This window comes from Oenanthe melanoleuca, chromosome 4A, assembly GCF_029582105.1.
Source record: "Oenanthe melanoleuca isolate GR-GAL-2019-014 chromosome 4A, OMel1.0, whole genome shotgun sequence".
NCBI classification, from domain to species: Eukaryota; Metazoa; Chordata; class Aves; order Passeriformes; family Muscicapidae; genus Oenanthe; species Oenanthe melanoleuca.
Genome location: NC_079338.1, coordinates 3415722 through 3439974, shown reverse-complemented (window position 1 = coordinate 3439974; position 24253 = coordinate 3415722). Strand labels below are relative to the sequence as shown.

At 55.1% G+C, this 24253-nt stretch overlaps 2 protein-coding genes across 2 annotated transcripts; both read left to right on the top strand.

Annotated features, from left to right (window-relative positions):
• Positions 1-396: 396 nt before the first annotated feature.
• FATE1 (fetal and adult testis expressed 1) lies at positions 397-10589 on the top strand. Its single transcript, XM_056491398.1, has 8 exons — positions 397-509; positions 1184-1253; positions 3171-3389; positions 3871-4019; positions 4702-4790; positions 5344-5505; positions 7779-7857; positions 8879-10589. Exons 3-8 carry the CDS (start codon positions 3194-3196, stop codon positions 9008-9010), a joined length of 807 nt encoding a protein of 268 aa, XP_056347373.1. The 5' UTR covers positions 397-509; positions 1184-1253; positions 3171-3193; the 3' UTR covers positions 9011-10589.
• A 2966-nt stretch (positions 10590-13555) lies between these two features.
• On the top strand, positions 13556-20930 carry CNGA2 (cyclic nucleotide gated channel subunit alpha 2). Its single transcript, XM_056491414.1, has 6 exons — positions 13556-13735; positions 13900-14010; positions 14479-14649; positions 16839-16946; positions 17326-17432; positions 18090-20930. The coding sequence occupies exons 1-6, from the start codon at positions 13647-13649 to the stop codon at positions 19493-19495; spliced, it is 1992 nt and encodes a 663-aa protein (XP_056347389.1). The 5' UTR covers positions 13556-13646; the 3' UTR covers positions 19496-20930.
• Positions 20931-24253: the final 3323 nt, after the last annotated feature.

The window sequence follows — 24253 nt, the reverse complement described above, 5'->3', positions numbered from 1 at the left end:
CTGGGGCAGGGCTGAACACCGGGGGCAGGGCTGGACACCGGGGCAGGGCTGGACACTGGAGAAGGGCTGGACACCGGGGGGCTGGGCTGGACACTGGGGCAGGGCTGGACACCATGGGGCAGGGCTGGACACTGGGGCAGGGCTGGACACCGGGGGCAGGGCTGGACACCGGGGCAGGGCTGGACACTGGAGAAGGGCTGGACACCGGGGGGCAAGGCTGGACACCGGGGGGCTGGGCTGGACACTGGGGCAGGGCTGGACACTGGGGAAGGGCTGGACACCGGGGGGCTGGGCTGGACACCGGGGGCAGGGCTGGACACCGGGGCAGGGCTGGACACCGGGGGGGCCGGGCTAATTGCAGAGGGGGCTGAGCTCATTACCGGGGGCTGAGCTCATTACCAGGGGCCGGGCTCATTACCGGGGGCCGGGCTGTCCCCGCCGGCACCGCCCCGTCCGGAGCGGGCGCGGCTGTTTACAGGTCCGTCAAGTTGCGTCGGTCTGCGATAAAAGTAAGTGTCCCTGCCCTGTCCCGCAGTGTCCCCTTGTCCGTGCGCCCTGCAGTGCCGTGCCTCTGCGAGGGCCGGAGCAGGGCCGGGATGGTCCCACCGGCAGGGTTTGGGACCCCCCTGTGCCTTCCCTTCCCGTGTGTCCCCTCCGCCCCCGCGGGGATCAGCGCTCGGTGTGCCCGGAGCCATCCCGGGGCAGCCGGGTGAGGAACCCTTTCCCTCCCGGTGTCCCTTTTCTGGCCCTTTCCCTCCCGGTGTCCCCTCTCTGCCGGGACAAGGCTCATCCCGACCCGGAGCAAACCCACTGCTCCCTCCACTCCCCACCCCGAGAGGCGATCGGGGTGTGCTGGACAAGGCTGGTCCCCTGTTTGGGGTGGCCTGGGCTGGAGAGGGACAGACAGAGGGAGCTTGTGGAGTTTCCCTCCCCAGGGCAGGTTTTCCTGGCTTGCAGGACTTAAACCTACTCCGGCTTAGCGAGCCGGAAATTCGCCGTCACTGCAAATCCAAGGAGAAGTGCCAAAGCAGAGGCTGAGCCTCTCCAGGCGGGTGGGGGTGCTCGGCAAGAGCTCCAAAAAGCCCTAAAGAAAGTTAAAGGAGGAAATCCAGCCACTTAAACATTTTGTTCGTATGACTTCTGACAGCTGATTTTTTTTTTTCTCTCTCTTCTTTCTTAATAGCTTAGTCTCAGAGCCTGCTTCTCACCCCTTCCCATCCCTCTGTTCCTGGGGAGCTGCAGTGGTTTCACAAGTGATTAGAAAATGAACAGATCTGCCCTCTCCAGATTTACTGCTGTTAATATATGCTGGTTTCCCAGAGAACAGGCTGGGAATGCAACACAAGGGTGTTCACTCCTCTGAAGCTCCAGAAATGTGAAGGAGAAACCTGGTGGTGTCTCCATGGTGCTGTACCCTGGCTGGGGGTCTGATCCAGGGTTCTCCTGTGGGACTGACACATTTTGGGGCCATCCCAGGAATTACTGTCCTGTTTCTGAGTAGGAGATGCCTGCAAAAATCCACTTTCTTTGGGGTTTTTGGGAGAGGCAGGAGTGTGAGTGTGTTATGAGACCCAAGGGCAGGGTGGTGGGGGTCCCCAGTAGGGACACAGACCCAGTGCAGGGACAGGGGTGCATTGTCTGCAGGGCTGGAATCAGGGAATCACCACTGCTGATGCTGGGCACATCCCTGTGTAATTCAAAGGTTTTTAATGGTAGAGGAGCAGGGAGCAGCACGAGGTGAGCAATCACTGGCAGTGCTGGTTATGGCAGTCCTGAGCTGGTTCTGCCACCCTCCTGTACCCAGTGCCAAGGCCTGGCAGCTGCAGGGAGCAGGTCTGTGATCCTTTCCCAGGGATTTCCTTCTGCTCCTGGGTGAAAAATCCTAAAGGATTTTCCCTGGGTGAAATCCTAAAGGCTTGCAGGGGGCTGGGGAAGGTGAGGGGGTCCAAAGTGCCCTGAGGAGCAGCAGTGAGGGAGTGCTGAGCAGCCCTGGCTGCTGCTGGCCCCTCTTAGGGTGGAGATTTTTTTTCCTAGGAGCAAAGAAGGACCTTTTTGGTCATGATGAGATCAAAAGGTGCCAGCAAGGAGGGTGCAGGGATGCTGTGCATGCATGTTTGGAGTGCCTGGGCAGCACTGGGGTTAGGCTGGGGTCTTCCAGCCTCAGCACCTCTTGCTTGTTGGGGTTTTCTCCTCAGCTGCAGCTTTTTTGGGAGGGAATAAAGACTGCATATGCTGGGAGCCAGGAAGGTGACTTTTGGGGCTTCTTTCCCAAAAGTGTACATTGTGTGGCTCAGTGAAAGTCTTGGGACATTGTGGCCCCAGAGCACTTCTAAAACCTGTGACTTGGCAAAGGGGAAACTGAGGCACGGGGCCACTGTGTGTCCTGAGAGCTGCAAAGCCCCAGGTGGTGTCTGTGTCCCATGTCCTGGTCCTGCTGTCAGGGAGAGCTGGGGACTGAGTCCCTCCTTGCTGCTGGTCCCCACCTGGGAGAAGGCTGAGCTGGGGGCTGTGCTCCAAGCTGAGGAAGGGGATGTGTGGTTTTCCTTCCCCTCTGGGAGGGTGGTTCAGCATCTGGCAGCTCTGCTCAGGGCAGAGTCCCTCCTTGGCTGGATGTGGGTCACCTGAGGAGAGCAGGATCGTGGGGGGAGTGGGGTATGGCCCTGGGGATACTGCAGTGAATGTGTGTGTGTGTGGAGAAAACCTGAGCACCAAAACCTTTCCTGTGGTCACCTGGGAGCCCATCACCAAAAAGTGCGTTTTGCTTTTAGAAAACCTCATTTTTACTCAAAGATGTATATGAACACAAAAGTGTTCATATACAGCCCTCCAAAAAACGTTCCTTCGGGATGGAAAATAATTTTTTCACTAGTTTTTAGGATGCACTGAACTGTGTGCTGAGCCCTTTCCCTGCTATCAGTTGAGGCAGTGGGTGCTGAGCTCATACATGGCTCCCAGGACACCTTGTCCCTGCCAGGGCACTGAGGGACATCCCCTTCTCCCAGGTAAATGTGTGTCTGCCTTTTGGGTTGTTTGTGCCTGGATCTTGGCTCTTACAGCACACAGTGCTGTCCCTGTGCAGGTGCAAGAAGAGCTGCCCATTGCCACTTTTGGAAGTGCTGCTCCTTGTTGCCACTTTGCAGCTTTCTTTCCCTCTTTGTGAACCCCCCCAGGACATCTGAGGACACCTGCAGAGATGTGGCCACTTTGGGGGCTGGACCTGAGCCGGGGGCACTGTGACCTGCTCTTCACAGAAGCCATCAACCAAAGGATGCAGGTTCCCAACAGGCTGAAGGTGGCAGAGAGCTGCAGCCCTGGGGACAGGAGGACAGGGACAGAGGATGTCCCTGTGTCCTTTCGGATGCACATCCCTGATAGGATTTCTCTGGCAGGTGGAGCCCTGGGTTGTCTTTTGGGGTGGCTGGAGGTTGGTGGGGCACAACGTCCTAGGGAGTAGGACCCTTTCAGAAATCTGATTTGCTTTGTTGGAGGAGAGGATGGGGGCAGGCACTTTTCTTCAGGAATGTGGGGCAGGATGGTGGATGCTTTGGGAAGAGGTGGGCAAAGGTCACCAGCAGAAGTCTGGAGGGGCCTTGATTCCAACAGGTGAGGGGCAAAGTGTGGAGGCATCTCCCTCCATGTCTCTGTAGGGTCCCTGCTTTGGAATGCTGGACATTTGGTGCTGTCTTTGATGAACAGCTCTGAAAGCTGTCCTGAAGCAATGGCTCTGCCTCTCTGGGCTGTCCAAAGCACCCAGGGCACAGTGTTTGTCCTCCTGCACTGAACACAGTGACTCTCCACCTGGGTGCATCTCTCTTCCCTCGCCCGAGGCCACTCAGCTTGGCTTAACTCTTCCCTCTCTCCTTTCTGCAGAGATACCAGACACCAGTTTGAGGCCAGTGCTGCTGAGCCAGCCGAGGAAGGTCCCCTCTGTGGTGGTGCACGTGTCCCCAGGCCCCCCTGGGGACGTTCCCTTCCTGCCCTCGGGCAGCAGAGGCAGCGCCCAGCGCCGCCGGCGATCGGTACGTGCCTGGGGATGGGAGCCCCAAATCTGGGCACCTGCAGATTGCTCCAAGCCAGGATGCATCTTCCAGGAGGCCCTGGGGGTGAGGGGGTTGGGATGGAGAGGTTTCTGACCAGAACCAGTGCACACCTGTGTGCTGGGACCCGGATTCAGCCACATCTCCTGCTGTGTTTTGTGGGCAGGGGGTGGGCTAAGGTAGGTGCAGTCCCACCACTGGCTGCTGCTGCTGCTGCTTTTTAAGTTCTTTTCCAACCTCTTTTTCTTCTTGATGCAGTATGAGGTAGAGCTGGTTCATCACAGCAGTGTAAAGGGATCTGGGGTCAGAGCCAAAAGCAGATTTTAACCCTTGTGTGAGACTCTTTCAAAGAGTCATGGGCAGGCAAAGACTTGGTTTGGCTGCTGGAGCTGCTGTTCTGCCTCCTCAAGTGCTTTAACCTTCCTGAAATTCGAGAGCTGATCCTGGATGGGCTCAGGGGTTTTGATCTGGCTAGGGTTCAGATCAGCAGGCTGGTGCTGGGGACCCTCTGTCTGCTCTGAGCATTGTCCCCACCTGCAGCAGCAGCAGGAGCTTGGGGCTCCTGTAGTGCCCCCACCACTGAGTGCTGGTGGCCCCAGAGCCCACACAGGGCACCAGGCTGGGCTCAGCCCTGTGCTAACCTGGCTGTGTTTGATTCCCACAGGGCCATCCCAGCAGCAGGTCACGGAGGGACAGGACCCCGAGTGACTGTGCCCAGCTGGCCTTGCACAGCCCAGGACAGCAGCACGAGGGGTGAGCAGGGGCCCAGAGGCACCAGGGTGGGTGAGGAGCAGCTTCTCCTCTCACTGGGCTGGTTTGAAGCTGGTGTTGGTGTCCTGAGAGGGGCATGGGGGATCCACATCACAGCAATGCTGTGCCTGGCAAGTCCTGCTCATCCAGCCTTTGGTGCCAGAGATGTTTGTGCTGGGCAGCTTTGGAGGCAGCTGTGTTGTTCCCCAGGCCTCTGCTCATGGCCTGGGGCTCCAGAGTCTCTGCAGTGGGGGAACTCCTGGAGCAGAGACTGCTGTCCCACTTAAGTCCCAGTTATGTCCAGAGCTGTCCTGGGAGGCAGGAGAGCAGCATGGCACACAGCCATGGCTGGCTTTGGAGGAATCAGGTGGCTGCCTCTGAGTCTGGGGGCTGCTGGGGAGGGTTCTCCCAGTTGATGCCATTGGGATCTGGGTGCCAGGGGCATTGCCCAGAGGTGCTTGGAGCTGCTGAAGGGGTGAGGGGCAGTGCCTGATGCCAGGCTGTGCCCTGCTGCGTGAGACCAGGGAGTAACAGGCATGACTCTGTGTGCACCCAGGCCAGACTCGTGCCCCCTGCCTGCTCCCAGTGCCCCACTCCCCCTCCTCACCGAGGCAGGCAGGATCTACTCCATGCAGAACATCTTCCAGACCATGTGCCTGCTGGGCCAGGTGCTCTTCCAGCGTGTCCAGGACTCCCTGCGAGACCCAGCACAGTCCAGGTGACTTTGGCTAGTCCTGAGCCAGCTCTCTGTCCCCCTGGCAGGACTGGCTGTGCCTTGCTGAGGCACGAGCTGTGTGGGCTGTGGGCTGCAGGGTGGTCCTGTGTGGCTGCCTTGGACTTCTCAGCTGTCCTGTCTGCCAGCTCTGGGTGCCAGGCTTTACTAACCCAGCCAGGCTTGAGTCTGCTGCTCAGCTTAACCCTGGGCACCCTGAGTGACCCAGTGCTGCTGGGGCATTGCTGCTAAGCAAGGACTGACTTTTCTGTATGCTTTCATAGCTTGTTGGAGAGGGGTATGTGAAAGGAGCCAAAATCTAGAGCACCCATCCTGCCCCAGGTGCTGTCCCTAACTCAGCCTCTCCTGCAGGCTCCCAGCACCTTTGGATGTCTCTTGGTCACTCCTAATTAGCCTTGCCATGAGCTGGCTGCACTCATCCCACAGCCACAGCCCCTGGCCAGGCTGTGGTGTCCCTTTGTGCTCCCTGGAGCAGGTCTGCAGTGCCTCAATCCCTCCAGATGTGCTGGAGGAACCATCTCCACACCCTTATCTGTGCCACTGCAGTAAATTCTCTTTGTTAAAAAACATCCTTGCAGCCTTAAGGTGTCCCCACTGCTCTAAGGCTGCTGGAGGAACATCTAAATACATCTCATTCTCCTTGAGCAAAGCCTCCAGGCAGAAAGGGAGGAGAACCAGCATCCATCATCACATCCATCATCAGTGGCACATCCTGCCTTCCCTCCCCAGCTGGCTGCTGCTTGCTGATGATCCAAAGTGATGTCTCTGCTCTTAAAAACTGTAGGCTGAGGCTGCCTCCAAACATCATTTTAATTTCTTAATGACCAAGAGATCTGGTTAGTGGCTACAAAAGACCTTCTGCCTCCTCCCTCCAGCAGTGGAGGACACTCAGGGCATGGTAGCCTGCAGAGCTGCTCTAATGCAGTGGGATAACTCAGGGATCCTTCCCAGGCCCTGATCTCCCTTTGGAACCAGCCACCCTCAAACACCTCTTCTTAGTACTTTACATCCCTTTAGATGCAGACATCCCTTCAATATGACAGCTTTGTACCCCTGTGCAACAATAAAATAAACAAAAACACTGTGCTGACTTGTTTGTCCTGAAATTTTAGTGAAGGCTGGTCTCAGACAGAGGCTGGAATACCTGGCTGACAGTGACCTCTTGAAGGGTGTGAATCACCAGAAGGCAATTTCTAGTCTCTGCTTTAAAGGGTGTTCACCTGTATCAACTGGGATTTTGAATCAAAAGCTGCAGGATGTGTCCTTTTTTCATGGTTCTCTACTGGGGAAAATTGCATTTTCTTTCTGTTGTGACTGTCATTCTTCACTGCAGCTGCATTTTATGGAAGCATTATCTCATAAATGGAGTTTCAGAAGGGGATTCAGTGAATCTCCACATGCTCTTCTGGCTTGTCTTCAGCAAGATCAGCATCATGTTACCAACAGGGATAAACCCCCTCTCCTCCCCAGGGTCTCCAAGGAGTGGGGTTAGGTGCTTGTTAACCCCTGTGGGATCAGTGAGTGCTGTGTGAGTTACTGCTGTGCACAGGGGGGCTTTGGTTATAGAGCAGCTGATTTTGGGCTAGCCTATGATGACAGGAATTTCTGTTTTTCTCACTGTGGATCTACTTTATTTTGTGACTCAGTGTGTCCAGGGTCTGCCCTGGGGATCAGTACAGCAGCTCATTCCAGTGGGGGCCCCTGTGTTTCCAGGGAGAGAAGAAAGTGGTGAACATTTGGGTTGCTTGCTCATGTTCCAAATTGCAGGTAAAATTGGCTACAAGAGCAAAAAGTGATAGATCCTTCCAGCTGATGGCAGCTTCCTCACCTGCTGATGTGAATGGGATCACCCTCCATTTCAGCACTGATACCTGTTTACCTGACTGGCTCTAAAGATGTTTTATCCAGCCCTCAGTGCATCCCTGGGACTACAGAGAATGGGTGCTTAGCAGATCTGTTTTCTCTCTGTTGTACCTCTAAGAAACAGGAGCATGTGTTTCCTGTTGCCTGCCTTGGCATGTGCTGTCTGTCTGTCCTGACCCCTCTGGGTGCAGCTGGAGGGTACCAGTGAGCATGATGGGGTTAAGAGGAGGGGAGAGGATGCTGTGCAGGTGCTGTTTGCTTTCTCCTGGTGCAGCACAGCCTGGGACACGCTCCCTGCATGGCTCAGCTCCCCGTGGCTGCCCTGCATTTTTGGGGAGTCAGCTGCACCCCAGGAGCAGTGCTTGCCCACCTGCATCTCTGCTTTCCTTCCCCAGCTGCCAGGAGCCCATCCCAGCTGCAGAGAGCGCCCTGGAGGAGGCTGGGGTGACAGAGGTGGCAGTGATGAGAAGGCAGGTGAGATGGGGCTGAAGGGCTGCTGATGTTTTCTGGGGGAGCCACAGGGGGTGGGTGAGGGAGGAAGCTGCTCAGTCCTGGTGGGCTGGTGCTGTCAGGCTGGTCCCACCTTACAGAGAGGCAGGAGAGGGTTTATATTTGTGTTAATCCACCGAGCTCCTACCCTGAGGGGCTGCAGGACACAGCCAGACCCCTCTGGTGGCACTGAGAGGGGCTCCCTGGTGGGAAGAATCTTTTCCTGCAGCATCTGCTGCAGACCTGAGGTGCTGCTTTGTCCTCTCACACAAGGGTAGCTGCTGCTTTAGGAAAGGAAGACCTGAAGGAGGCAGCAGCTCCCATCTTTCCATCCCTTGCTGTCCCACGCTTCTGGGGTGCTGACATGAAACAGTGCTGGTGTTTTGCAGCACTTAATTAGTGGTTTGTCTGGATCTCTTCTGTCTTCACTTAGAGGATTAAAAAACACAAGAAGGAAACAGACTTTCTTGTGTTCAGGCTTGGTTGTTTATTAAATCTTATCAAAAGTACAGAAAGTTCAGCAACCTTCTAGCTACCAGCTAAAAGTGAGCAGAATGGAGCTGAACTTAGCTAGTTGGAAGGATTAACTGTCCAGTAGAGAATTATCACTTAATATATTTATATTATTTATACTTTTAACCCAATAACTAAATTCCCATGACCCTCAGTGCAGCACTAACTGCCCAACCAGAAACTACTACCTAAAAACATGAAGAAGGAATATGAGCACTAAAAAGGGATATCACCCAAATTCCTCCTTCTTGTCCCATACCTATTACTATATTACAAAAACCTCATATTTAAAACCTTTTACTGTGTGAAAGCACAGGCTTCTATTTAACTACACACCCGTGATTTTAACTCCATCACTCAAATTTGGAAGCATTCTCCAGGGCCTCAGGTCAAAAGCAGTGTTCTCCAGGGGGTCAGTGCCAGGAAGCACAGAAAGCTCAAAAAACCAGATTTCAGGGATCCAGGAGTGACAGTGCCCCTTCTTCCCTTGCAGCTGGCCAGGATCTCGGGGAGGCTGCGTGTGCTGGAGGAGCAGTGCCATGCCTGGAGGCAGAAGGAGGCCCTGCTCTACTCTGTGATGCTCTCTGCTTGCCTCATCAACACCTGGCTCTGGCTCAGAAGATGACAGCCCCTGCCTGACCTCCCCTGCTCACCTGGAAGAGGAGCATTTCTTGTGTACTTGCAGCAGTGAAACTCTTTTTTCCTTGGCTAGGACTGCTGTCTGCACTGTGGGCCCTCAGGAATCTGTGTCCTTCATCCTTGATGGCAGTGGAGGTGTGAGAAGCTGCTGTGAGGAGCTGAGGTCTTCCCAGAACTTGGTGGCTGGCACAGGAGGTGTCTGTTCTGTGCAGCTGCCCTCAGGCTGCCAGAGGAGATGCAAACCTGAGGTGTTGGGTGTTTGTGGACATGGGGTTCTGTTCCAGTCATAGCCTGGTCCCCTGGCCACATCCCACCTTGGACATCTCAACTCTGACCCCATAAAAGTTGTCAGCTGATTGCTGTGGGCAATTCCTCATCTTCTCTAGAGTGACTGAGTGTTTCTAAACTTCTGCTGGGTTTTCTTCCTTTTTCAGCTGTTTGGTGGAGGTGGTACAGCCAGGTCTCCTGTGCCAGGAGTGGAGCTGGAGGGGCCAGGAGCTCCCATCCCTGCAGCCACAGCAGGTTTGTTCAGTCCAGAGTGACTGTAAGAGCCTTGCTGACATCTGGGCTTATCCAGAGTCTCGAAGAGGTTTACATGGGAAACCTCCCCATGGTGACTCTGGGTTATATAACCTCATGCCAACAGCAATAGCACCAAACAGGTCAGGGAAAATAGATATTTGTTAGGAGTGGGGGAGTGTCTCTCCCAGGTTTTACTGCCAGGCTGCAACTTCAGCAATGCTGCAAAAACATGGGTGAGGGAAATCCCTGACCCAGATGCTCTTTAGCCACAAACAAGGTCAGTTCAACAGCTTTTCTGTTTGTTTCCTTCTCTAGAGTTTAGTAACACTCAATTCTGGGATGACTTTGAGACGTTTTTGGTGGTTCATCCAGCACATCTGCTGGAGTTGTGCATGCAGGCCCTGGGGGCAGGTTTTGGCAAGGCTTAACAGGACCTCTCTGTGTCACCTGTACCTAATTATAGCTGGATCTACATGTCATCCAGATGTCCCAGTAGCTTATTTACAGACATCAGTGCTCGGGTGTTTTCTGCTTGACACCGCATCCAGCGTCCGTGACTGTGAATCTGGCAGCTGGACAGTGGCTAATAAATAAAGTAATTGCAGGTCTGAACCTGTGGCTGACTGCTGAGCTGGGATTTATTGGAGATGAGAGCCAGGATGGTGTGGTGGGCTCAGTGTGCTGTGCTGTGGCAGGGGGATGTGCAGGATGGGTGGCTCCTGTGGCCCAGGGATGTGGTCAGGGCCACCAGAGGACCTTACACAACTGTTGTGTATAAAGAGTGTGAGGTAAATGGGTTTCTCTCCTTTGAGAGGTGTTTTGGAGGAAGGTGTTTGGGGTTTATTTTGAGTTGTATTTTAGGGTAGAATGGATGAATTTGCATGGCTTGAAGGTGTTTGGAGGAGAGGTGGTCAAACTGGACGTGTTCTCATGGCAGGTTGTGGAAGATATAATATGACTTCTATGTAAGGCATAAATTCTGGTGTGAATCTGGAAACACTGACCACAAAATGCATATTTTAATAAACTCTGTGTGTTCTGGACATGTTTCTTTTCTGTGGAGTCTGATCCTGGTGTCCCAGTGAGTGGGAACAGGTAAGGTTCCTGCTCGTGGGTGTCTCAGCCCCAGCTGCCCTGGCTGAGGGGGAATCTTGAGGAGAAAATCTTCTGCTTCATGCTGTCCCTGTTGGAGTCTGATGCTTTTATTTCCTTTTTTCTCTTCCTTGCCTCCTCCCCTTGGCTGCTTTGTCCCAAGGCAGCACACGTGGCAGGGCTGGGTGTTCCCCAGGGCTGCTGCCACAACGACTTGCACAGCAAATAAAGTGTTTTGTGCATGATGGTGCTCGAGGGAGCAGCTCCTGGAGTTCCCATGTTCCTTTTGGAGGCAGCTGCAGGCAGGGAGCAAAAAGAGAGTTGGAAGGGGGAGCTGCTGCCAGTGCTCCTGGTGAGCTGTCACCTGGAGCCTGTGATGTGGGGACAAGAGCAGGGTGACATCCTGTGCTGCTGGGTGCTCACCCAGGAGCCACAGCCCCAGCCAAGTGAGAAATTCTGTGTCTTCATTTGGACTCCCTGCTGCCCAGGTGCTCAGTGAGATCAGAGCAAGTGAAATTTGAGGCTTTGAAGGGCAAAATAAAAGGTAAACCTTTGATAGCAAAGATGAAAGAGATTTTCTGTGCTGGTGCTTTCAGATCAGCCCTGCACAAGGTGCAGGACTCCATGTGCCCATCAGGAATGGATCCAGTCCCAGCTACTGCAAATGGTTACACCCTGGAGGGAGAGGATAAAAACTGACCTCTTCCTTACTGCCTTGGGGATGCAGATTTTTTGCTAACTGGGTATTAGAATTACTTCCTGAGCAAAATAAGAGGGCAAAAATTGGTCAAAGGTTCATTTCATGATCACCTTCAAAGTTTGCAGCTCTCTTTGATGGGACTCCAGCACTTTTGATCCCCTGCTCTGCCAGCAGGAGAAGAGGTAAGTGGATGTGAGGGTGTTAAAATGTGTCTGCTTTTTCCAGTTTTCCATCCTGGCAGGAGCTGTGGCACAGCCTCTGAAGCAGGGGAGCAATCACCATCTTTGCTTTTCCCCAGGGCAGGGGCTGGGAGGGGAGTGGGAGCAGAGCCCTGCTGCAATCCAGGTGCATCCCCTGGTGTGGCAGGACCTGAGCCCACCTGGGGGTGCTGGCTGTGCCTGTCCCTGGCTGCACAGTGGGGACTGGGCACAGAGCTGCTCAGGATGGCTGAGATCTCAGCTGGGCACTGTCCTGGAGTTCCTGGGGTCCCTCCAGCCCCGAGGAGGTGACGGGTGGGGGAGAAGGGCACACCTGCATCCCCGAGCAGCACCTCTCCCTCCTCCCCTTTCATCCCCAGACACAAGGCTGGCTGTGTCAGTGTCTCGGGGCACGGAGGATGCTCAGGGGACGAGCAGGGCGGTGACAGACACAGTGTGCGCTGTCCCCGCTGCCACCGCCGGGCACCTCTGCTTGTTCTGCGAGCTTGGTGTTGCCAAAGCTCCGCAGGCAGCCCCGGGAAGCTCCTGGGGCAGGGATGCTCCCCAGGCAGCCCTGCCAGCCCGCCTGAGGCTGCAGCACAGCGCTCACGGCTGCGGGGACGCCGCGCTCGTAAGTGGACGCTGGTGGCTTCCCGGGGGGTGGCAGCGCTGGCCCGGGGAGCGGGGAAAGGAGGGACAGGCAGGGCAAGGCAGGAGCGGGGGAGGGAAGGGGAGGGGAGGGGAGGCAGGGGTAGAAAAGGCAAGGCAAGGGAGGGTAGAAAAGGCAAGGCAAGGGAGGGTAGAAAAGGAAAGGCAAGGCAAGGGAAGGTAGAAAAGGAAAGGCAGAGAAAGGCCAGGCAAGGCAACCCAAAGCAAAGGAGGAGGAAGGCAAGGCAAGGGAGGAGAGGGGAAAGCAAGCAAGGTAAAGGAGGGATTGGACCGGGAAAGGCAAGGCGAGGGTGGGTAGAAAAGGCAAGGCAAAGGAGGGTAGAACAGAAAAGGCAAGGCAAAGGAGGGTAGAAAAGGAAAGGCAAGGCAAAGGAGGGTAGAAAAGGAAAGGCAGAGAAAAGCAAGGCAACCCAAAGCAAAGGATGAGGAAAGCAAGGCAAAGGAGTGTTAGGATGGGCAAGGCAAGTAAAGGCAAGGCAAGGGAAGGCAAAGCAAGCAAGGTAGAGGAGGGATTGGACAGGGAAAGGCAAGGCAAGGGAGAGTAGAAAAGGAAAGGCAAGGCACAGAAAGGCCAGGCAAGGCAACCCAAAGCAAGGGATGAGGAAGGCAAGGCAAAGGAGGGTTAGGATGGGCAAGGCAAGTAAAGGCAAGGCAAGGAAGGGGTAGGAAGAACAAGCCAAATAAAGGCAAGAGAAGGTAGGAAAGGAAAGGAAAGGAAAGGAAAGGAAAGGAAAGGAAAGGAAAGGAAAGGAAAGGAAAGGAAAGGAAAGGAAAGGAAAGGAAAGGAAAGGAAAGGAAAGGAAAGGAAAGGAAAGGAAAGGAAGGAAAGGAAAGGAAAGGAAAGGAAAGGAAAGGAAAGGAAAGGAAAGGAAAGGAAAGGAAAGGAAAGGATGAGGAAGGCAAGGCAAAGGAGGGTTAGGATGGGCAAGGCAAGTAAAGGCAAGGCAAGGGAGGGGAGGGGAAAGCAAGCAAGGTAAAGGAGGATTGGACTGGGAAAGGCAAGGCAAGGGAGGGGCAGGGAAAGGCAGGGAAAAGGAGGAGTACACAAGGCAAGGAATGGGAAGGGGAGGGACAGGAAAGGCCAGGCAACAGAAGGCAAGGGGAGTAGGAAAGGTAAAGGAGAGGTAGGCAAAAACCAGGGAAGAGAAGGAAAGAGAGGTGTTCCTCTGAACACACAGGAGTCTGAAAGATGAGGAGAGCATCTTTCATAGCCCCAGGCAGCTGTGGGATCTCTGGGAGAGAACAGTGCTCCCTGCAGGACTCCTCATGGAGTCACTGGAATCATGGTGTAGCCCATGCTGTGGTATTTGACCCTCTCTGCCCACGCTGTGCTGGATTTCTGTGCTCAAACCGTGTGATGTGTCCCGTGTGTGTTTGCTCGTGGCTGTTCTGTGCTTTTTGCAGGTCCCTGGCTGTGTGCCCGTGGTCTCCTCACACTGAGGATGCCAGCAAAGAGCAATGGTCTGCACAGCTCCCCAGCCAACCACCAGCCCAGGGCTGGCACCGAGGGGACAGGGCTCAGCACCAGCAGGTCAGGCTGCTCCTGCTTTGCCTGAGGGGGGCTGTGGTGGGCCAGGGCAGGGAAAGGCAGGGCTGTGGTGCCCAGTCTCTGCTGCCAGCTTCCTGCAGTGTGCCTGGCTGTGGCAGTGCCATGGTGGCACAGTGTGGATGTGATCCCCCTTTTCCCCACTGCAGGATCTGCTCAGCCCAGGATGACACCAGCTCAGAGCTGCAGAGAGGAGCCAGCCTGGATGGGGGGGAGCAGAGGGCTGAGCATGCTTTCCGAGGCCAGGGAGCCTTGGCCAGGTACCTGTGTGTGCCACTGGCATGGGGTGAGCCTGCCCTTGACACTGGGGCCTTCTGTGGGGTCAGGATCCCCTTCTGCTGTATGGAATTCAGGGATGCAGGGATGAGTGTCTGTGCATGCTGCTCTTTGTGCCCCAGTGCCTGTGAAGAGGGTTTTGGGAATGGCTTCACCCCCACTGGGCTCAGAGGCTCCTTTCCCTCTGCCTCAGTCACCCACAGATTCCTCATATTTCCATGGGACTGGCAGCTGGGTTGGGCTAAAAGTTGTGGAACTCTATCAGGGTGGTCTCTACTGCTTGTATAGTTTTGGGTTCACATCATTGCTAAAAGGGGTAAAAAATATTTCTAGTGCTTGAGAGGGAGCTGTGAGAGTTTTCTTCTTAGCTGTAGCCCCCTTGATGGGTCTGAAGCTTTTGCTCTGTCCTTGCTCTGGTAACAGCTCCTGTCTCTGCCTCTCTCCCTGCCCAGGATCGTCCGGCTGGTGCTGGTGCTCAGGGACTGGGCCAACAAGAGCCTGCACGAGGAGCAGCAGAGGCCAGACCCCTTCCTGGAGCGTTTCCAGGGCCCTGAGTTCCTGACAGTGGCTGCAGGTGCTGGTGATGAACCTGAGGATGAGGAGACTGAGAAGTTAAACAAAAAGTAGGGTCCTTCTCCTGTGGTCCTGTCTGTCCTTGGCTGGGGATCAGCTGTGTGTGGGGATGGGAAAGAAGGAAATGGGATGGAGTTATGGGAAGGGTCCCTCCTGCCCTCTCCAGCCCTGCTGGGGCAGCCAGCCTGGCTGACACACAGCACCTGGTGGTCTGTCCCTCACCATGGGGTTTTCTCCCTCCTGGTCCATGCCCTGGTGGGAAACACATCAGACCTCCTCAATTTCATCCCAGTCCCACACTAGGGTTGTTTTTGGAGCCAGCCTTGGGTCTATAATAAGATGCACCTGCAGCTTGTGCACATGAGGGGCTGGACATAAGCCAAGGGGTGCAGGACTCCACCCTGCAACCACAGCATCCCACCCTGGAACCACAAACCTGTGGGATTTGCCAGTCTCATTCACCATCTGCAGGATGAAGGGAGTGTTTGCTGCCTGTGCCCCCACAAAGAGCAGCTTTCTGAAAAGGCTCTTTCAAATCCAGCCCTTTCATCTCCTCAGCTCACACTCCTGGTGAGAAGCAATAACCTGGCTTTTCTTCTGCTGCCTAATTAGAGGGCAAAGCTCACAGACTGCTCTGGACCCTACCATTGCACATGGTAATTAAAACACCAAGAAATAATTGTTTTCTGTAGGAGAAAAATAATCTGAGCCTTGTATCTGGGTCTTTACTAGTAATGGAAGAAAATGCTGTTCTGCCCTGTGGGGTTAAGAGGAGCTTGTTCATGACTAGAAGGAGCTGAAGTGTTCTGTGGAAGGGCTGCTCAGTGCCAGTGGGTTCTGGGGATGCAGTGGGAGCTCCTGGGGTTTCCTAGGTGCTCAGCTCCATGGATAAGAAGAGCCCCAAGTCTGGTAATCCCACATATGAGCTGCTGCTCATGGCCATGGCAGGATCCACAGCTCCAGGCCTGAGTGCAAAGCCTTTGGGAAGTGGCAGATGATTATTCCCTCTTCCTGGGTTAACCCAGAGCCCTGTTTTTCCAGCCCTGATCTTGCTGTAGTATCAGTGATTCTGGCCACCTGTCACTGATGATTTAAAGCTGAAATTACCAGCATCATTAACAGCATTGTTGATGTTATTAGTGGGTGCTGCAACTCTCTGGGCTGGCTGCAGGTGAGTCAGAGCTTCCCCTGTGGCAGTGCTGTATGTCCTAGGGAGCAGAGTCCCTTTCTCAAAAAAACAAAAAAACAAAAAAACAAAACAACAAACAAATGTTCAAGTTGCACTTTCTGGTTAAAAATAAGCCATTTTAATGGAGAGACTGGACCACCACTTGTCTGTGAGTGCCCAGAGGGTGAACAGAGGGACTGGGACTGGCTGTGTGCTGAGTGCCAGTCCCCAGTTCCAGGCACTGCCTGCTCCAGGGAAAGGAGATTTCCAGGCAGGGGTTCTGCCTTTGAAGCTGCCAGAAGTAATGGGATGGGCATGGGGAATCTGTTGGCAAGTGGGTTGTTTATTTTCCTATCACTGGAGGGAGTTTTGCATTTTTAAAAGCTGGGAGGGAGGGAGAGGGTGTTTTGCCCCACCAGGCTGCAGCATCTATAAGCCTATCAGCCCAGCCACAGAGTTTCTCTTCCCCAGCTCCTCCAGTGAATCTGGCAAGTGGAGCACACACTTCTTATCTCAGAGTCCCAAGACGAGCAGGATCAAACACTTGGGAGCAGTTCAAAGGCTGGAGCTGGGCTGTGCAGACTGCAGGAGGCACAGGAGGCAGCCCTGCCATGCCAGCTGCCCCCTGGCCACTGCTCTGGGGCTTGGGCTGCCCCTCCTGGTGCTGCCACTGATCTGCAGCACTCTTTCCTTCCTGCTCCAATTAATCTTCTCTTCAGATCTGCCTGGCACCAGTCCCTTCCTCACCTGGGAGATGCAATGTCATGTCACCTCAGGAGAACTTTTCTGTTCACCCTCTTCCCTACATCTGTTCCTGGCTCTGCCACTGGGCTGCTGTGTCATGTGGGCCACCTGCTTTGCCTTACCATCCCACAGTTTCCTCTTCTGCTGCATTCTCAGCTCAGTTTTAGGGATAAAGGAACTCAAACAGTGCTGGGATTGGTTTTGATGTACAGACTGGCACCCAAGCTGCAGCTCTGTTGGAAGGCATGAAGGATGTGGCTCAGATTGTTCATTCCAGCCCTGTTTTCCACACACGCTGCCAGCTCTGGCTCTTCTCTCTGCTTCCAGGAGGAAATGGCTGTTCTTTGTGGTGGACCCTGCAGGGGACTGGTATTACCACTGGCTGGCTGTGATTGCAGTTCCTGTCCTCTACAACTGGTGCTTGCTTGTAGCCAGGTGAGCTGCTGTAGGGTTCCTGCCTGCTCTGACCCTCCTCATCACCTGTTGTGGCTCAACCAGGATCAAACTGATGCTGATGGTGCTGGGGCTGGTGGGCACTGGAAGGAAAGAGACCCTCCACTATCACTGTGAACTCACAGCAGTGAATTCCAGCTGTCAGCTGGTTTCAGGGCCATTTGGGAGGTGGTTTCAAGATGTTGCTTTACCTACATCAAGGGAGGGCAGATTTTTCAGAGCAGGGAGTTTTAATTCCTAGAAGAGGAGTGTCCAGTGGCCAAGCTCTGTTGCAGAGCTGGGTGCCTCAGGATCAGCTGTAATAATTAGAGAAGATGTGGGGATTTGTGGTCTCACACCCTGTTTGATGACCTTCCTCCAGGGCTTGCTTCACTGACCTGCAAAAGACCTATTTTGTGCTGTGGCTGGTGTTAGATTACATCTCAGATGCTCTGTATCTCGGGGACACAGTGATCCGCCTGCACACAGGTGAGCAGGAGCAGCATCCTGGCTTTCCTTTAATCCCTTAAAAGTGCAGATGAGCTGCAAGGGACAGGCCTAATCCACACTTCCATTAGGTGGAGGGTTTTGCCTACCTTGGCGTTCACTGGTGCGAAGCAGTCTCCAGAGAAAGAATCTAATTAGAAGATCTGAGAAACAGAGCAAGTTTCAATATGAAAGATTAATCATCCCAGCTTTCAACTTCACCTTTGAATAATTGTACAAAATTACCTGCATTACTATTAGTATTCGGGCATGGTTGAAGGTCTGTATCTCTGATTCTGCATCAGCTCAGCTAATGAATTATCTGCATGGAAAAATGGTAGAATTTAATGTTCTCGGAAGGCAGCACTTGGGCTGCACGTTTGCTGACAGAACTGCAATAATTCATGATCTGGAGGATGGAAACCTTTGTGTTCCTTTTTCTTTGTGGCTACAGAATAAAACCCTGAGTTATATCTTAGGGTGGCTTTTGCCAGAGGAAGTGATAAACTGAGTAGAGCAGGAACTGGTAATATTTTGGTGACCCTGTGTATTTATGCACACAGATCCATGGCATACCATAGAATATTGCTCAGGTGCTCACAAAACCTACGGAAAAGTCAAACTTAAACCAAGATAATCCTGTAACTTGCTTCTCTTTAGGATTCTTGGAACAGGGCCTGCTGGTGAAGGACCCGAAGAAGCTCCGGGATAACTACATCTACACGCTCCAGTTCAAGCTGGATGTGCTCTCCACCCTGCCCACAGACCTGGCCTATTTTTGGGTGGGACTGCACTGCCCCGAGCTGCGTTTCAACAGGCTGCTGCGCTTCTCCCGCATGTTTGAGTTCTTCGACAGGACCGAGACCAGAACCAGCCACCCCAACATCTTCCGCATCTGCAACTTGGTTCTTTACATCCTGGTCATCATCCACTGGAACGCCTGCATTTACTACGCCATCTCCAAGGCCATAGGCTTCGGGGAGGACAGCTGGGTGTATCCCAACGTCACAGAGCCTGAGTACGGCTCTCTGAGCCGCCAGTACGTCTACTGCCTGTACTGGTCCACGCTGACGCTGACCACCATCGGGGAGACGCCTCCGCCCGTGCGGGATGAGGAGTACCTCTTCGTCATCTTCGACTTCCTCGTCGGCGTCCTCATCTTTGCCACCATCGTGGGGAACGTGGGCTCCATGATCTCCAACATGAACGCCACCAGGGCGGGGTTCCAGGCCAGGATCGACGCCGTCAAACACTACATGCAGTTCCGCAGGGTGAGCAAGGACTTGGAAACCAAAGTCATCAAGTGGTTCGACTACCTGTGGACCAACAAGAAGGCAGTGGACGAACGGGAGGTCCTCAAGAACCTCCCAGATAAGTTAAGGGCAGAGATTGCCATCAACGTGCACCTGGAGACGCTGAAGAAGGTGAGGATTTTCCAGAACTGCGAGGCGGGGCTGCTGGTGGAGCTGGTGCTGAAGCTTCGCCCTCAGGTGTTCAGCCCCGGCGATTACGTGTGCAGGAAAGGGGACATCGGGAAGGAGATGTACATCATCAAGGAGGGCAAGCTGGCCGTGGTGGCCGAGGATGGGACGACACAGTATGCTTTGCTCACTGCAGGGGGCTGCTTTGGTGAGATCAGCATCCTCAACATCAAAGGCAGCAAAATGGGCAACAGGCGCACGGCCAACATCCGCAGCTTGGGCTACTCTGATCTCTTCTGCCTGTCAAAGGAAGATCTCATGGAAGCAGTCACAGAGTACCCTGATGCCAAAAGGATCTTGGAGGAGCGTGGCAGGGAGATCCTAATCAAGGAAGGGCTGCTGGATGAGTCAGCTGCAGAGGAAAGCACAGAAGGGAAGAGCATGGAGGAGAGGCTGGACAGGGTGGCCCTGAGCCTGGACACGCTGCACAGCCGCTTTGGCCGGCTCCTGGCTGAGTACAATGACGCCCAGATGAAGCTCAAGCAGCGCATCAGTGCTCTGGAGTCCAAGATGAGGCAGGAGGAGCTGGAGGATTTCTTCTCTGATAGCTCAGACAGTCTGTTTGAGGATGAGGAGAAAGCTTAACCTGGTGGGATGCAGTGAGGGGGAGCAGAGTCAGCTGGATGATGTCTGACCTTGTGCTGAGGCAGTGTTTGCTGTTTCACAAGGCAGAAACCACAGAAACCCGTGGCTGCCTTGCCAGGGCCTTTTCTCAGGTCCTGCTGCTGGCACTGCCTGGATGGCAGCCCCTGAGGTGGCACCAGATCGGGGGATTGTCCCGGCTCCTCCTCTGACCTGTCACTTCTTTCATTGCCTTTTGGGTTCAGCCTTTATAACTCACTTCAGGTAATCAGCCCTCAGTGAGTGTCTGCAAACACTGCCCAGTCTGCCCCCAGAAGCTCTTTACCCAAACTCAGCCAAGAAAGCCAAACTGTGCCTCTGGCATCTGCAAACAGAGAGGCTTGTCTGGGTCTGGGTCACTGCCCTGGCCACCTCCCTGGCTGAGGCACTGAGCTGGCAGGGCTCTCTGCTGTTGTTTGGTGCTCTCAGGGGGCACCTGGTGCAGGTGGTTTGGTGCCCTGAGCACTGCACCTCCCTGGGGACAGCGTTCCCAAGCCCTCCTGCTGTGGAAGCAGCGTGATTCCCGTTCGGGCTGTGGCTGTCTCACATGACAAATGTGATGCAGAGGTGCAGTGCTGGCAGTGCTACGAGCAGGAGTCACACAGAGAGTGTCTCTCTCCCCTATCTAATGACAGCCACATGTGCCAGGAGAGGCTTGGCTGAAATGACATGTTTTTAAGGAACAAAGCCATGGTGGGAGCCAACTCTGCCCATATTTGCTTTGCTGTGGGTAGCTCGGAGAGAGTGCAGAACACATTTATTTTCTTAGGCAGGGGTTTTTTTTGTACTCAGCGGGAGTTTTGGGGCTTTGCAGGCTGCAAAGGCCCCTGCCTTCTGGAGGAGAGATGAGAGGCAGAGCCACAGGGACACGTGTGAGGGTGGAAACGTGGCACCACTGCGAGTGCCAGCAAAGCTCTGCCGGGCTGTGCTGCAGCCCTGGGGGCTCCATGGTGTGAGCAGCTTGGTGGGGAGGGGACAGTGCAGGAATAACCCCCAAAACTCTGCAAGCAGCAGTGTCACTCGTGCCTCAGGGCACAGGGCAGGTGCTGGGACTGGAGGATGACACCTCATTTCTTGGTTCTGTGCCTATGAGCCCACTGCACTCATGGGGTGGGCTTGGTTTCCAAGCAGGGGAATATTTGGTAGAGAAGGGAATTCATGTTCTGGTTCAAACTGAGCCAAGAGTTTGGCAAAAATGATGGAGGGACACAAGGGGAAATACCAATCCAGAGGGTTCATAGTGGAAAACTGAGGGTATTTCCTTTGTTCTTTCCTTCCCTCCAATCTAAAACTGCCTCTCTGCATTTCATATGAACGATCTCCATTTTAAAACAGTGGCCTTGCTTTTTGGGATTGTGGGGGTAGAAACATTTACATTACCAAAATTAGAAGTTGGGATAAGAACAAAAGATTTTTGTCATCTCTAAATTAAACTGTAGCTCTTCTGGGTTTGGTTTGTTTTTTTCCTTTTATGATCAAGATGCACTTGGATGAAATTGGTGTAGTTGCAGGTCTGCTACTCCTTATCATGCCACAAGCTTCCTCCTTTTCTGGGAGTATCCATCATGGATTTGCAGCTGGTTTTTTTTCGCAGCCTGCCCTGAACTGCCCGTTCTCCTGCACAGCCCATTCCCTGTTTGCCCCGCACTCCCGTTCCATCCCGCCCCCCCGTTCCATCCCGCACTGCCCGTTCCATCCCTCACTCCCGTTCCATCCCGCACCGCCCGTTCCATCCCACACTCCCGTTCCATCCCCGCATTCCCGTTCCATCCCCGCACTGCCCGTTCATCCCGCACTGCCCGTTCCCTCCCGCATTCCCGTTCCATCCCGCACTCCCGTTCCATCCCGCACTCCCGTTCCATCCCGCACCGCCCGTTCCATCCCGCACCGCCCGTTCCATCCCGCACTCCCGTTCCATCCCGCACTGCCCGTTCCATCCCGCACCGCCCGTTCCATCCCGCACCGCCCGTTCCATCCCTGCACTCCCGTTCCATCCCGCACTGCCCGTTCCCTCCCTGCACCGCCCGTTCTCTCCCGCCCCGCCCGTTCCCTCCCGCACTCCCGTTCCATCCCGCACTCCCGTTCCCTCCCGCAACTCCCGTTCCATCCCTGCACTCCCGTTCCATCCCGCACTCCCGTTCCATCCCGCACTCCCGTTCCCTCCCGCACTCCCGTTCCCTCCCGCACTCCCGTTCCCTCCCGCATCTCCCGTTCCATCCCGCACTGCCCGTTCCATCCCGCACTCCCGTTCCATCCCGCATTCCCGTTCCATCCCGCACTCCCGTTCCATCCCGCATCTCCCGTTCCATCCCGCATTCCCGTTCCATCCCGCACTGCCCGTTCCATCCCGCACTCCCGTTCCATCCCTGCACTCCCGTTCATCCCGCACTCCCGTTCCCTCCCGCATTCCCGTTCCCTCCCGCATTCCCGTTCCCTCCCGCATTCCCGTTCCATCCCGCACTGCCCGTTCCATCCCGCACTGCCCGTTCCATCCCGCACTCCCGTTCCATCCCGCACCCCCCGTTCCATCCCGCACTCCCGTTCCATCCCGCACTGCCCGTTCCATCCCGCACTCCCGTTCCATCCCGCACTCCCGTTCCATCCCGCACTCCCGCCCGTTCCCGCTCCCCATGCCGGCGCTGCGGGTGCGGCGGGCGGGCGGCAGAGGGCGCTGTGTCCCGCGGAACCGCCGCGCCCGCGCGGGACCCTCCGGGCCGGATGGGGGGGACACTCGGACCCTGAGTGTGACATCCCCGTGAGAGAGCGGGGACCCCCAGTGTGACATCCCCGTGAGAGAGTGAGGACCCCCAGTGTGACATCCCCGTGTGAGAGAGCGGGGACCCCCAGTGTGACATCCCCGTGAGAGAGTGAGGATCCCCAGTTTGACATCCCCGTGAGAGAGTGAGGATCCCCAATGGGACATCCCCGTGAGAAAGCGGGGACCCTCAGTGTGACATCTCTGTGCGGGATAGGGGAACCTCAGTGTGACATCCCTGTGAGAGAGGGGAGACCCTCAGTGTGACATCCCAGTGCGGGTTGGGCGACCCTCAGTGTGACATCCCCGTGCGGGATGGGGGACCCTCATTGCGACATTCCCGTGCAGGAAGAGGGGGCACCCTCCCTGTGACATCCCCGTGAGAGAGGGGAGACCCTCATTGCGACATCCCCATGAGAGAGCGGGGACCCTCAGTGCGACATCTCTGTGCGGGATGGGGGACCCTCCCTGTGACATCCCCGGGCGGGCGAGGGGACTCTGTGCGGGACTCTCCTTGCGAGCGGGGCGGACCCTGCATGCGGGACCGTCGGTGCGGGCCCGCAGCCGGTCGGGGCGGAGAGCCAAGCCTTTGGCAGTGCCACCACGGGTGTTTCCCGATGTCCCTTCCTCCCCTCGCCGCCCCGAGCCGCGCCCGCGGCTCCGCTCCATCCGTGCCCCGACGGGGCAGCGCTGCCCGGGTCGGGAGCTGCTGGGGAGGCTCAGGGAGGTCTGCCTTGCTCCCGGGGATGGGGACAAAAACCAATCAAGACCTCCCTCCCCCAGTTTTAATCAGAGATAATAATGCGCTCGGGAAATTTTAAGCCTTCAGACAGATGACCCCAGGGGATGGCTTTGTGAATTCAGAGCAGATCCCGCTTGTTTCCTCGAGGCGGCAAGCCAGGAAATCATGGATTGATGAACCGCTTGACGGGCCTGCTAATGAAATTAGCAGCAGCTCCGTGATTTTTTTCAGTGAGCAGGACAGGCAGATGTTGGCGGGAGGAACACACAATGGCACAGCTGCACTTGCAGGCTGCCTGAATTCCCGGCAGAGCGGACACGGGGCTCAGCAGACCCAGCTCTGGCTGCTGCCCATTTTACAGGTGGTTTCCCTGAGGCTCTCCTGGAGATGGGGAGCAGGCAGCTGCCAAAGGCATCCAGGAGGAAAATCCCACTGGAAGGGTCTGCTCAGTGCCCTGCAGGGACGTGCCCATGTGCCACAATGTACTGAGCTGCCTTCTCCATGTATAATTAATAATTTCCTTCTTTCAGCTTTCTCCAAAGATAGCTTCTGTTGTACAGGGGATTTTCTCAGCCGTGTGTTGGGGATGGGAGACATCAAATATGGAGCAAATATATTGACTTTGTGAGAGGTTATGCCAGAGGGAAATATGTACATCACATCAGACCAGGGGAGCCCCCCTGACACCTGCAGCAGATGGTTTCTGCTATCAAAGGATGCACCTTCAGACCTGGCCTGCCAGTACCAGAGCTGCAGGAAAGGGCCTGGGATGCTCAGGTGAATCAGCTGTGACTGTGCCATACTGGATTTCCCTCCCCTGTGAGCATCACTTCCAGGAACGAAATGATTGTGGCTGGATGATACCCAGAAAAAGCTCTCATCGACCTCTGGGAAGTGCAAGTACCCATTTCACAGCTGGGGAAAATGGAGAGAGCCTGCCAGGACACAGTGGTGATAACTGCTGCCTCCCAGCTGCCTGCTTCTTGTTTTTCTTAAGGTATTCATGAAGAGGCCATTTTGGTGGTAGTGAGTGAGCCCCAAAATAACCTCTGCTTAGGCTGTGGGCAGCAGGGCTTTGCCCATTCTCCAGAGCTAAGTTAGGTGAGCAAGCTGCAAACAGGGTTCCTGTGAGTTTGGACCAGTGGATTTAGGGATTGCAGAGAGGGTCTGGCATGAAGCCTGAAGCACAGCAGGCTCAACCTGGTGAGAAGATCTGTGTGCCAGG

Excerpts from the sequence above, each read along its gene's own strand:
- CNGA2 (XM_056491414.1), top strand. The coding sequence starts at position 13,647 with ATGCCAGCAAAGAGCAATGGTCTGCACAGCTCCCCAGCCAACCACCAG. Across the intron at positions 14,011-14,478 it reads GGCCAGGGAGCCTTGGCCAG|GATCGTCCGGCTGGTGCTGG; the intron begins GTACCTGTGTGT and ends CTCCCTGCCCAG. Across the intron at positions 16,947-17,325 it reads TGGTGCTTGCTTGTAGCCAG|GGCTTGCTTCACTGACCTGC; the intron begins GTGAGCTGCTGT and ends ACCTTCCTCCAG.
- FATE1 (XM_056491398.1), top strand. The coding sequence starts at position 3,194 with ATGTGGCCACTTTGGGGGCTGGACCTGAGCCGGGGGCACTGTGACCTG. Across the intron at positions 4,791-5,343 it reads CCAGGACAGCAGCACGAGGG|GCCAGACTCGTGCCCCCTGC; the intron begins GTGAGCAGGGGC and ends GTGTGCACCCAG. Across the intron at positions 7,858-8,878 it reads TGGCAGTGATGAGAAGGCAG|CTGGCCAGGATCTCGGGGAG; the intron begins GTGAGATGGGGC and ends CTTCCCTTGCAG.